At 27.4% G+C, this 14,609-nt stretch overlaps 1 protein-coding gene across 6 annotated transcripts in view; it reads left to right on the top strand.

Moving 5' to 3' along the window:
* The window catches only part of Prps (phosphoribosyl pyrophosphate synthetase), a 55,716-nt gene that overhangs the window by 25,188 nt on the left and 15,919 nt on the right, over positions 1-14,609 (top strand). For 2 of the 6 annotated variants that reach the window (XM_075372830.1, XM_075372829.1), the window contains exon 4: positions 10,529-10,552. The exons of the other annotated variants lie outside the window; for them this stretch is intronic. In XM_075372830.1, the coding sequence (XP_075228945.1) occupies positions 10,529-10,552 (24 nt within the window). The remainder of the gene's footprint in view (positions 1-10,528; positions 10,553-14,609) is intronic. 6 annotated transcript variants of the gene reach the window in all.

Raw genomic sequence — 14,609 nt, 5'->3', positions numbered from 1 at the left:
TACATGTGTCTGTACCAAACATGTGAAAGTTTTTTACATGACAGGTTTTTTTTCTAGGTATTTTTAGTATCTATTAATAATCTTCAGTTGTAAAAACATTTTTAATAATAAGGTAGGATCACCTTACTTCATTTTATGTAATTAGTAGAAATTTGATTAGTTCATTATATAGAAAACTATACTGATTAAATTTATACAATTATCAAATTTTTTGTTTATTTGATGTTTAAAATGACATCTATAAACGTGAGCAGTCAGTGACATTTCATTGGTGATCAATTATCTAATTTCTTTTAGTGAAGCCAATAATGATCATCTGTATAGTATAATTTCACCTTACAGATTAATCTCTTTTTGACAAGTACTGCAAGATAAGAATTGAATTTATTTTAAAGTTGTGTTACAAGAATGTTACAGTGTAATAAATAGTTTATTAAATAATTGTGCAAACAAACTGTTGTGAATCTAAATGAATAAGGTGTTTTACCTTTTCATTTATTTTATGTTTTTTAATTTATTATATTTAAAGGATAGCATAATATGAATGCTATGAATATAAATGTAAAGTTGAATATGCAAATTATATACAATCTGCAGTTTTAGAAATAGTATAGAGAAAATAATTTTCTCTACGCTTTCAAATCTTTTTGAAAGCGATTAATAGTAAAACGTGACAAATAGAATTTTATTTGCGGGTGTTGTAACAAATTATATTAGATTTTGAAGTAAAATATTAGATATTTAATTTTTAAGTAAAAATAATAATAATTTTTAAGCGTTGGGATATTGAATTTTTAAATAAAATATGAAAACGTTTGATTTTATCGTTAAAATTATAATAAGTATTAGTAGGTGCGAATCTATTATCTTTGTTATTTAATCAATAGAATTATTTATATATTACGATTAAACCGCGGAATCCTGACGATTTTTAAAGAAAAATAATGTTTGCGTTCTGCATCCCTTCATTTATTCCAAAGTAGCGTAAAAAGAATTCAGCACAACGATTTGAACTCTCTTTTTTTTTGTCTTTAGTCATTTGACTGGTTTGATGCAGCTCTCCAAGATTCCCTATCTAGTGCTAGTTGTTTCATTTCAGTATACCCTCTACATCCTACATCCCTAACAATTTGTTTTACATACTCCAAACGTGGCCTGCCTACACAATTTTTTCCTTCTACCTGTCCTTCCAATATTAAAGCGACTATTCCAGGATGCCTTAGTATGTGGCCTATAAGTCTGTCCCTTCTTTTAACTATATTTTTCCAAATGCTTCTTTCTTCATCTATTTGCCGCAATATCTCTTCATTTGTCACTTTATCCACCCATCTGATTTTTAACATTCTCCTGTAGCACCACATTTAAAAAGCTTCTAATCTTTTCTTCTCAGAAAATAATTACTTTCTTAGAAAATTTCTTGCGTACTCATTAATATTCTATATTAATTTTAACATGTGTGTCTTCAGATTTTCCATTTGCTGTTTTTCCATTTAATGTACTATTTTCACTTTTATTTTTTATAAAGCCTAAAATTTACATGAAGGTTACAAAATTTTGACAAATTTTTTTATGAAGCATTTTATTAAAATGCCATTACCATGCAGACATCATCTGTGGTGTGCTATTGTATGTATATTGTACTATAATCATGAAAGTGGGGTAATTTCACATTGTTAATTGCAAAATTTACAATACAAAATTTATTAAGTCTGTTGATTGAAATTTGTACATACCTGGATATATTTTCATACAGTGGATTCCTATCCCTTAAAATACTGTGTATGGGACTCTAGTGTTTTTGATTTTGTGAATTGTGTTTTCAAATTTTCACGTATGAATGTTCAGCTCTTAGAACAATCTTGCTAATATCTATCTCTTTCTCCTCCTCCCACCATTATTTGTATTTATGTATTTTGTTTTATCAAAATTCTTCCCACTGCAGCAGTTAGACATGTCAGTTATTGGGGCGAGTCTTCTGTGCCTTTCTTTTCTGTTACAAATAGCTTAATGATATATTAGATTCTTTTATAACATAACTATTAATTTTATCTTGGTAAGTTCTCTTCTCTTAGAAAAATTTAGAAAGTTTGTACTGTAAAATTGTTGAATTTTAACTATAATTCTGATTATCAGCGATTTATTATTAAAGTAATTAACATCTTAAATCATCTAAACATAAATCATTTCATCTTGTGTGAAATCTGTGAAAATAGTTTAAAGAGAGAAAGAAAAGTTTGTAGAATTACTCAAATTTCTTGCCGTTTTCTTTTATGATTTTCTTTTGAGTAAAAAGCGTTAATTTCCATATTTGCTGATTTTTGGTTTTTAAAATTAATAGATGTTACAGGAACAGAAAGGTTTTGTAGGAACCTTGGAATGTGTAGGGTGTGGGTAGTTGTGCTAGTCTGTGGACTGTTCACAACCTCAAAGAAAAATGTTGATAAGTTATGATCAGAGCAGATGATAAACTGGAAAATTAATTAATAAATAAAAATTGTTATCTTTCTTGTTAAATATAAATAAATAATATTGCAAAATTAATTAATAAAAAATTCTTATCTTCCATGTTGATAAGTAGAAACAATAGTTGTTTAAAATTATAATATCTGTGTAAATGTATAACATGTAAATTTTGAAATCATTTGAAACGTATTAAGGACATATTTATGCTATTGTTAAAACTCTAAGTGTATTGATACTGTTTTTGTAAAAGGAAGTGTTATAATTTAATAATAAATTATAATACAGTCAAACCTTCCTGAATCAAACCTCCTTAATATGAATAACTCCCTAAATCGAATATTTACTTTGTCCCCTTGAAAAAAATCCTCTTTAAATTGAATTAAAATCACCTCCTTTATTTGAAAATTTCAAGGACGTTTTATATATATATATATATATATATTATTTCTTTGATGAAAAGGTTTTTTTAAACGCTTTCAATAAACAATTTGCATACTGTACACGATTTCCAAAGAAGCATACACTAGATAGCAATAAATTCAGTTTAATAGTGTATGGTGATCGTTAGTGTGGACTCTGAATTTTTTATCTGGTACTGTATGCCTAATGTTAATCAACTTCCGATTTATTTATTTCCATCGTCAGAGTAGTCTAACTATGTGGACAGTGCCACTGTATGTTGTGTAATATCCAGTCTTATTCCTTATAGCAGGCAATGCATAACATAAGTCAGATTTTACTACAGTATGCATTTTGATTTTGCGTAGTTAAATTGTCTTTACTAATTGTGTTTTACAATTAACATATACACACTGCACTAGTTTTCCTCTTGGGATTAAAGTTTTATTTCAGTTTAAAATGTACGATTCGATTACGTACATTTTTGTGCCTTCTCACTCCTTTTTGTTTAAATTTTGATATGTAGGTCTACTGTACATTTTTAATAGCTGCGTTTTATAATGAGCTTACAGCAGAAACAAAGCATTATCTATCTGTATAAAATAAAGATTATAAAAGAGGTAAAAAAACGTTACAAAAAAGAAATACATTACTCACGAATTTGAAATTCCTTCAAGCACTTCCGACACTTTAAAAAAAAATGAAAATATGATTTTCTCTTCTTCAAAAGAAGAAAAGAGGTAGCATTCGCCGATATTGATGAATGCGTGATAAAATGGTTCAAACAATGTAGAGATATAATACTGTCAGTTTAGGGGTCCAAACATCAGAAAAAAAGCACAGATGTTTGCAGAGGCGTTGGGGCATAAAAAATTTTAAAGCGAGCAACGGATGGTTAGAAAAATTCCAAAAAAGACACTGTATTGTGTTCTATAAAGTTAGCGGTGAAGTGCTTGTGTTAGTGAAACGTATGCAAATACGAATGTTAGTGAAACAACAATTAATCGCTTTGTTAAGACTATGAACCACAAAATGTTTTTAATGTTGATGAAACCGGACTATTTTATAAATGTCTTCCAGATCGTACTTTTGCTTTTAAAAATGAAAAATGCCACGGTGGAAAGAATAGTAAAGAGAGTATTACTTTGTTACTTATCGCTAACATGACGGGTACCGTAAAACTTAAACTTTTTGTTTATTGGAAAATCTGCACCAAACCTAGGTGTTTCAAGAACATACAGTGTCTTCCAGTTATTTACGCTGCAAACAAAAAAGCATGGATGACGGCTGAATTATTTTCAGAACAGTTAATTAATCTAGACAAAAATGTGGTGAAACATTTTGTTTTTTATCGATAACTGTACTGCGCATAATGATATTGCACCATTGAAGAAATTATAGTAAAATTTCTGTCTGTCAACACAACGTCAAAACTCCTACCCTTGATCAAAGAATTATAAAAAAATTTAAAACTCTACAGAAAAGTAGTTGTGCGTGAAATTATAGCAGGTATTGAAGATGGCAGGAAAACGTATAACTATGTTACAGGCTATATGTTTCGCTGATGAAGCATGGAGGAATGGCTGACCAGAAACAATTGTTAATTGCTTCAAAACTTGTGGATTTTCATCGGGAAAAATCAAGATGAATTTGTTGGCCCTTTTTCAATTTCAGGAGAAGATTGGAGTGTAATTTGTAAAGACTTTAACATTAGTATGGATGAAATTTCATTTAACTTTTTCGCATATATTGCAGTTAGTGCCAATCCAACCGATGATATCGCGTCTGTGTCACATTCAACCATTGATGAGGATTCCGATGAAAAAGACATCACGAAAGTAGTAAAATTTACAATTAAAGCAAAAGACACGAAATGGACAATAAATAACCTTCAAACATTCTTAAAAAAATTCAAGGGAAGTAGAAGATTTTGTATTTAGTGCATTAGTGAAGATTGAAAATGCAGTTAGTTGATTTTCAAATCTGCCAGAAGAAAACAAAAAAAGATTAGACTTTTTTCCAGAAATAATTTAGGTATTGCACTGTATTTTTTTTTCTAATGTAATTTGGTGCTGTAGTACATTATTGTAGGTAAATATAAATTTTTATTAAAATATGAAATTTTTTGTATAATTTTTGAGTTCATTATTTTATCTCTGTAGATAGAAAACTCCCTAAATAAAAAAAAAATTGGTTCCTTGAGATTCGAATTAGAGAGGTTTGACTGTTTTCTTGTCTTGTTTATACTAGGAATGTGGTAATGACCATTAACTTGAGTTATTGTAAACAAGCATCTTAAAAGTTGTTATCCTTTCTCATGTTATATTATTAATTTATTGCTATTGTTGTTCTTATCATTAATTTAACTACATGTTTTTTTTGTGAATCAAGCAGTCATTATGCTTTATATAATGAGGTTATATTGAAAACTGTTCAATGAAAATAAATAGTTTAAAATAAATAATATCTTTCTTCAAATCCCATGTTGAAGAGCCGAATGAGCTTGCACAAAAAAATAAGTTATTTCTGTTACCAAAATATTTACTTTGGAATTAATGATGAAACTGTATTACTGTTTTATTTACTTCAACATTATCTCTTCATAATTTATAAAGAATATTCTATGAGGAAACATACTTTAAACATACATTTTATCTATTGAAATAAATAAATAATTTCATATTAAACATAATTCTGAAAACTGTTTTGATTTTTCGGCTAGTTTTTCCCAATATAAATAAAATTAATACCATATTGAATTTCTGTGAATGCCAATTATGAGAGTAAATTTTGTGGTTTTGAGTGTAAATCTGACTCAAGCTGAGCTTTAAAATTTCACTTATATTATTATTTGGTGCTTTCTTTTTTCTTTGTATAAATTTCAATAAACAACTATCAGAGAAACACTATTTTTATCTTTGGAGTTAATAAACATTGTTAGATTATCAGTAAATAAACCAAAAAAAAAGTTATTAAAATCTCTAGGAAATATAATTTTGAGCTAAGTGATTAGCAACTAGAACATGTCTGAGAGAGAATGTTAATTCTAAATATTCTTTTAAATAATAAATATCTTTTTAAAAAGTTATTGAACATTGACGTCTGAAGTAGTGTAAACTGTAAATGAGCTTGCAAGAGCATAAGAAAATAAGGATAGCAAAATAATAAATAGTTTAGGATATTTGTCAATCGTGAATTGTTATGCATGTTTTATATAACTACTTTCGTATTATTATCTTTTTAACTGGAGTATGCCGAAATCTATTTATGTAAACTTATTCATAAAATTGATTTAATCTGCTGATGACCCATTAGATGATTCTATACAGGTTTATTATTTTATGAGTTGTTTTCTGTTTATTCAATGCTACCCTCAACTTTGATTGCATTTTTGTTTGTTAACCTGCTTTATTTTTAATAAATATATTTTCTCATTTAATATATCTTTATAAAGCTGGTTTTAAGAAAAGTGTAAAATTTATTTAAGATTTTAAAATAGTAACAACAATTATATCCTACTGTAATTATAAATATTATAATTTCCTAAATTATTATGAAATATCTCATTTTTAATGAGAATAAAGTGATAGATTTTTGCGTAAAAAATTTGAATTTATACCAAAATCAGTGTTTGCTTATATTATACTTATAAATTTTATATATGTTGTTCCTTTTAAATATTATAGTATGTTAATTAATTAAACCATTAACAATGCTATTATGTGAAGAACAATTCCATTGTCAGACGTAATATATATGGTTAAGTTTGATAATGTCACAAAGATAGAATAAAATTTTCATTAAGAACATAAAAATTTAGAATTTGATTTAAGAGTTTTACGTTCATCCATTGCATTTAAAAAAATTCAGATTATTGGAATGGTTGTTTATTATGTCGATTTCTAAGTAGGATGATTAAAATTAGAAGTAGGTTAATAATATTTTTTGGAGCTCTAATTGTGAAAATGATACTGATATGAAAAATGTTGAAAGATATCTTAATATAATATGCTCTTGTTACTATTACTATTGATTGCAATTCGTTTACTATTTGAAGCTCCTTTTTTAAATTATTTGCCCTGTAATTGTATAACTATTTTATGTTTATTATTTTTTAACAGCTTATAAATTCATTATACAGATATTTGTTTTTTTAACAGTATTTAACAATTTATTATATTTGTTGAGTAAGTTTTATATAGAAAAAAAAATTCATTAAGTTTGAAAATGAATAAAAAAAAATTAAAACGGTTATCAATCATGAACTCTTATGTGTTTATGTAACTGCTGTTGTTTATTAAATATGTACATTATATAAACCTTTTTATTGTCATTGAAAAATATTTCCATAGATCATAAATTCAAATGTTTTTCTATGTTGAAAATACCTATAGAATTTATATATTATGTAAAAACGGAGTTTGGTTTAATCAGTATGCTTGGATTATAAAACGTTTGACCTACTTGATCTTGAATTTTTTTCTCTCTTACGTGAATCCTTGTGTATCTGTATTCAAGTCTGTATAACAGCCTGATCAGTTAGTATTACATAAGGTATCATTGATCTCTTCAGCAGTATGTTGTTAACTGGACAAGTAAAACTGGTTTATAACTATGCAGCAAGGCAGTAGAATGTAAAAAAATACAAAAGTTCAAGTTGTTTGTGTAATCTTGTTTTTCTCCATTCATTATCTTAATTGGGCAGTATTTTACCATTTATTATCAATTAATATTTTTACATTTTAAATGTTTGTTATTGAAGGAATTAAATGGTTTTGAAATGTTTGTTTTAAGGGGGGAAATGGCTATCTTGATTTCATTTATATCTTTAATTGATTGAGTTGTATTGTTAAAATTATTTGTTTGTATTTAATAATGGCTTTAAAATACAAATTGTGCTCTTGCTATTTGAGGTTGATTGTGATTACAGATGATAAATAACCTTTATCATGAACTTGTAATTGTTGATTGACTGTTTTATTTTTAACTGTTAATTTCAGTTCTGCTTCAAGTCTTTTATTCTTTTAACTTCTCTTCCTTCCATTCTTTCACAGTTTTCCAAATTATGGGAATTGCAGAATATGAGCTAAGACAATTCCTTGCAGATTTCACCAAATTTCTCACTGTTTTTAATTAACAGATAAGTGAGATTTTTCTTCAACTGATATATGTTTATTTTTTGACACTGTAAAACTTCATAATCCTTTAGTTCCTTACTAAAACCTGAAGTTCCAGAACTAAATGGAGTAACTTCTACGCTGAATGCTTTTTAAATAACAATTTTTTATTTCTTTTTAACATACTTACTCCTACTCCTTCATTAGTGATGTTTTTTGTAGTCCTAAGTTAAAAGGTTTGATGAAAATACAATATAGTACTACCAGGTGTTCTTAATATAAAGCTCTTTCTAAAGATATTATCTGACTACTTTATTTGAGTTGATTTATAAACACTGTAGGTGGCATGTGCATTTTTTTTTATTTGTGCAATGGTCAGCAGAGATAAATAACATTTTCGAGTAAGAACCTATAATTTAGATTTGTTATAAAATAGTGAAGAAGGGTAAAAGTAAGATCCTGTTGCATATTGAAAAAAAGAAGCGTGCATAGTAATAAAACATTTATAATTTAATTTTTTATTATTTTTATTCATGTTTATTTATATTTTATTATTATGGATTAAAATGAATTAAATTATAATAAATTGTTTCAGATGTTCACCATTATTTTCAGTATGTACCAATAACTTAGAAATATTTTATACATGCTTGACTTTAAATGGTTTATTTTCTGTCAAATTCATATGAGCATGGTGGCCAATAAATTTTTCTATTATATACTCTGCATAAAACATTTCATAAAAAAATTTGAAATTCAATACCAAAGTGAGCTGGTACCAGTGAATGAATTTAGTAATTATAATCATGGGAACATTGTTTTTTTTCCGTTTTTTACGTGTTTTTATTTAGGGAGCTCAATTAAGAGTTATTAAAAAAATTGAAATTCCTCTACAAATCTGAAACTTAGAAGTATGTAAAGTTAAATTTAAAATAAGCTTTTGTGACCATCCTACTAACTCATAGAAATCTGGATCTGCTTCATTATGGAGCATAAACCACTCCCAGAACTTTAATGCATATCAAAACCATTGTGCAGTTTGTGAAGTAAGTGGGCCATAAACTAGAATTTCATATCTTTGGTTGCATTCTTTCTTTTGTATCCTCTTTTGGGATATATAAATTCAACAGATATTCTCTATGCTAATTTGATTTGCATAGAGTTTCATAAAAAGGATGGTGTGTGGGTTTGTATGTTTGTTTGTCATGTGTGCTCACATTTTTATTTTAGCTGTTATTGACACAGAGCGGACTAGTGGTGGTGCGCCGGGCGGCTACACATGGCGACTCTCCCGCTAGAAGCAGCTCGTTGTTAATTAATTTACAGATTTATATTTCATATTTGTATTTTTATCTACTTAATATTTATTAATTTTATTTTATTAATAAAAGAAAGGGATTATTAGTTAATATTTAGCAATAAAAAAAGGATTTTTTATGTAGCGGGAGAGAGTTGTTTGTGTGCATCCAGCTGGTGCATCATGTGATCCACTCTGCGCCAATATCAGCAGCTGGACTTGCAACTAACACAACCTCACACGAACACACACAAGACTAATTGAAGAAGACGGCATCCCCAAGCCAACTCAGCTTGTGGGATGCTCCCTGGCTAGAAGGTTGAGCAAACAAAGTGAGCCCGACCTACTAGTATTTATAAAACAATGAGCTATTAATTGTGTTTATGAATTTCTTTTGGACACCCAGGTTGCAGCAAGTCAGCAATGTTGAAAATTTATTTTCTGATTCTGTTATCAAGTTGATAAAGGTGTATCTGAAAACCTAGTAATAAATTCATTATGAATTTTGATGTTCATTTTTATCATTCTTCCACTGCAATTAAAGCATGTTAACGCATTGGTAAATTTATTTGGCACTGTTAAACAGACTAAGTTATAATAAGTTATAAGACTTATAATAGATAGAGACTGACATAAAATAAATTGAGCATTATATTCAATCCTAACAAAATGTAGAATAATATTTTCCTCTGTAAATATATAAGTTTTTATTAATAATTTTATCTGTAAATCTCTCATTAGATATTAAATTTTTTTAAATTGTATTACATTCTGTAAAAAATACTTAAAAAATTAAGATTCGGAAGATAATTAAACAAAATTACTGACAGTGGCAGTATGTCAAATTTTTATAGCTTAAGTTTAAGAAACCACCGGTAAAACAGTAAGTTCACAGATAAAAATAAGCAAATCTAAGTATACATAAACTTTTATGACTTAACTGTTTCAAGCTCCACCACCTCTTTTTCTTCTTAATTCGGAGTTTCAGATCTTCAACTAGGAAGAATTATTTTTTTTACTGGCAATAATCTTTGTACTTCTATTGGTATAATTGTAGTTAAATTGGCCGAAGTTTTTTTAAATTAATTAGTTGGCTCAATAACATTTATTATAATGTAGTTTATATATTAAGTAATACATAATATTGATATTTAAGCTATTATTGCATACTGGAGGTTAAGAAATTTATAAAAAAAGGTAATTCATTAAATTATATTGAATTCTTTATTCCAGCAGTTGCATATTTTTTCAGGATTTTGTTCCAGACTTAGCAACTGTAAGTATTGTGTAAAAAAAAAATTGTTACAACAGTCAGCCAAGTGGTGTTTGCAAGGAGTTATTTTAGTTTTTCTTATTTTTACACATTTCAGTTTTTTATTGTTTAATAACATTTTAAAGTATTGTTTTAAATCTATGTGTGTGTATGGATTTCTTCTAATTATTTATTTAATATGTGCTATGTTTTATTGTAAACTAACAGAAAAATCTCTGTATGTAATTTTAAATAAGTTCTGTTTTAACATTTCTTCGGTTAGTGTATTCTGTATTAGCTGTAGGTCTGAAATCTCATTGATAAAGTTTTTTGAATTATGTTTTCTGTGGACATTTAGTAGTTGGTCCGAAGGTTCTTTGACCTCTCAGTGCTGCCATCAGTTGCCAGAAAAAGTTCAGTTGCTGCTAAATAATTGTGCTGCACCAAGTATTTTGGGGTTGGTAGTCAATTCTTTTTAAAGTTAAAAGCATATACTTCTACTTATGTGCAGGGTGGTGCTTTATTGACAAGTACATATGTATATTAAAAATATACGTAGACCAGATTTATGTTTTACATGGGGGGAGGCCAAGTTTACCTGATACGTATCTATCACTATTCTGGTTTTTCATGCAACCTTTGGATAGGGGATTAAACAGACAGTCTATCACCAATTTATTAAGCCCTAATAATAAAGAAACATTGTCTCTGGATGAATTAGATGTAACAAAAGGACCCTAATTGGTGGGTGGCGATTCCCATGGAACCTATCGATGGAAGAAGAAATAAAGCATTAAAGGGAGACAGAAGGAGATCATTATACCGTACAACTCCCTTTGATCAGGGTTTATTCTTGTCTTGCCCCAGAACTTTCACTGCATTTGAATTAACATATCGGTCAGCCAGGTTCATGTCTGAATGTTACGCTCTGTTTATCACAAAGTTCATTAGAACTTTGCCAGTAAGCAGTAAGAATCCACAGAACTGGACGGCACGATGAAGTCAATGAACTATGTTTATAGTTCTAAATATAACCTAACCTAAAAGTGAAATGAAAATGGGAAAAAAAAATAATAATAAGCAAGAAAACATTATATTTCATTTCAGTTAGATTTGTAATAAAGAATACTTTCATTAAATACATTTAATTTTGTTAGATAACGTTTTTCCTCTTTGTTGAACCGCGGGACTCTGATATATCACTTTTTCCTCAAAAAGGTGACTTTACAAATCGCACTGCCAGGTAGCAGTACTTGATAGTACTGGGCAGTGTACAAAAACTTGATAATGTATTTGAAATAAAGTCTAAAATAAAATATACTATAGCTTGTTTTAATAGTAAATTCTCTTAATAGTTAATTTTGTAAATGAAAGTACTGAAAATGAAACAATTTTTTTAATTCCCATTAAAAAAAATTAAAGTATTAGTTTACAAGAGATTATAGCTGCTAATAAAACAAAAAAAAAAACAAACAGTAGGAAAGTGTTGTAAATGTGGCAACATAGATTTGTTGCATAAAACAGAAATAAATTCAGTTGGTAAAATTATTATTTTACAATTACAACTATTTGAACTAATTGATAGAGAAATAAAAAAAAGTTGATTTAATAATAATATAAGAAGTGTGCCCACCACGAATATGATAAAAATCGAGGGTTACACTTACAAAGTAATAAGTGCAATATTAATTACTTCATAGATTTTCGATTCATGAATGTCATTATACTAGTTTTATTAAAAAAGAAAAATTTGGTATGAAGTGAATGATATAACTACAAAAATAATTGGCTGAGAAATTAAAAAAATGTATATTTCTTTGTTCTAGAAAGGCAATAAAGTTTAATAATAAATCCATAAGACAACAATCAGTAATTCATAAAAAAAATAAAAGAATAATGTAATAAAATGCAGTGATATCCAAAAAAATTACAATGAAATTATAAACCATATGGTAAGAGTTTCACAGATATCATTTCTTCTGCTCAAAAAACAAAAATATCTGTTATTTAAATAAAACTGTTTTTAACAAAATGATACTGATACCAAAAGAGGTAAGACACTACATTTCTATTATCAAAATCTGTTATTAATGTAGAATTTTGTTTAAAAAAATGTTAAATGTATGCAATAGACAATAGATATACAGTAATAGACAATAAACAATGTTTGTTCCATATAATAGCAAAAAAAGAAAAAAATGTTATAAAATTCTTACCGGCTCGATTTCATCTATATGTAATACATATCACATTTACAGAAATTGTACAATTCTTTGGTTATTTGTTGGTTTAATAAACAAAATTGGGCCGGTAAGAGAACTAATTTTTATTTTTATTTTTTTGCTTATTATATGGAACGCTTAAGCATCGTTTATTATCTATTATTGTATATCTATTGTCTATTACATATATTTAACATGTATTTTTTTAAAGAAAATTCTAAATAACAGATTTTGATAATAGAAATGTAGTGTCTTACCTTTTTTTGATATCACTATCGGTTTTTTAAAAACAGTTTTATTTATATTACAGAAATTTTTGTATTTTGAGCAGAAGAAATTATATCTGTGAGAGACTTATGGTATGGTTTTGTTATATGAGGAATACTTAAGATGTTTTCAAAGTATTTTGTTGGCAGAGCTAATTCTAACTCTAAACCTTTAAATTTTTATTCTTTAGCAAATAAAAGGAAGTTTAATAATGTTTTATGTATAAATCATTGTTGATATGAGTATCTATAAATGTTATTTCTTCTTTGTAGATATTTTATTTCTAAACTCTGTTCTCTTTTGAAACTGTCTAAATTCTCCACCTGAAATTTTTGATAAAATTTATCAATAACAATTTTTCTTTGCTGTTTTACTCTCAGTTTGTTAGTCTAAAGATTTTTTGTGCTTCATTTTTTCTTTCTGAAATGACAGTTTTTTTCAATGGCGTTTTTACATCCCTCATCTCTTTTAAACACCATGTTAAGAATTGTCCCATGTTATATCAAGACAAATCTTTCTGGAATAAAATTGTACACAATTTTTATTTATCCTGCAGGGAATATCGATAACCGTACTGTACTCTTCTATGAAAGGATTAGCAGACTGAGTGAAGGAAAGAAAGGTTTGGGAAAAACTAGAAAGTTTTATTGAGAAATGAGGTAGAGCAGGAACAGTTAATTTATATTTGAATGGTGTGTGAAAACTAGAATAGTTGTATATTTTAGAAAGATTTCTAAGTTGAGTACTGTTTACTTTTATTAGCTTCATTCTTTTATTATATGTTGGTGTATTTCACAATAACTCCATTTTTAAAACTTTGTACTGGTACTTTTAATTATTTTAATTCACAATTGTATTAAAGGAAAAACGAACATTTTAGAAAATTTAGAAAGCTTCAAATTAAAAAGGAATAATAAAATGATCAGAAATGAACAGATCAGCAATCAAGTGGATGTCCTTTTCAAGAACCTCAGTTTACTGAAAACAGGAAATAGATGAATAAAATTAAAAGATAATTATAACCATTAATAACAAATAAAGGAGAGAGGCCAGATAAGACATGATGTCAAATAAAGTGAGGGGCATTGAGTAAACGTTACATAAAGACTAACAGAAATTTAAAAGTACCAGTACAATAAGTTTTGACATTGAAGTTATTCTGAAACACATCAACATAAAAGAGTGTGAAGCTAAGAAAGGTAAACAGTATTCAACATAGTGTTCTTGAAAATATAATAATAATTATCTTAATACCAACAATCTAAAGATTTAAATTGAAGGACCTTAGCATATTAGGCTTTCGGACAATTATCTTCAAACTGAATTTATTTTTCCTTCTCAGTCAGTTATTCAATTTCTATAATTACTTTATTTTTATGAAGTGTTACTTGTATAAGCCTATGAAGTGATACTAGTATAAGAGAATTTACAGTATTTGATTTTGGTAAAAATATTACAGTATTTAATCCACAGTCTTAACCACAGATATTGCTTAATTTAATCTGTCTCGGACTTAACCTTTTATTCATTATATTCTGACCAGTTATATCATTGTTAATGTTATATGTGTTACTTTCGTTTCTTTTAAGGAT

The sequence above is a fragment of the Lycorma delicatula genome, chromosome 8 (assembly GCF_047948215.1).
Source record: "Lycorma delicatula isolate Av1 chromosome 8, ASM4794821v1, whole genome shotgun sequence".
In the NCBI taxonomy this organism is placed as follows: Eukaryota; Metazoa; Arthropoda; class Insecta; order Hemiptera; family Fulgoridae; genus Lycorma; species Lycorma delicatula.
This window is presented reverse-complemented; position numbering and strand designations above follow the sequence as displayed.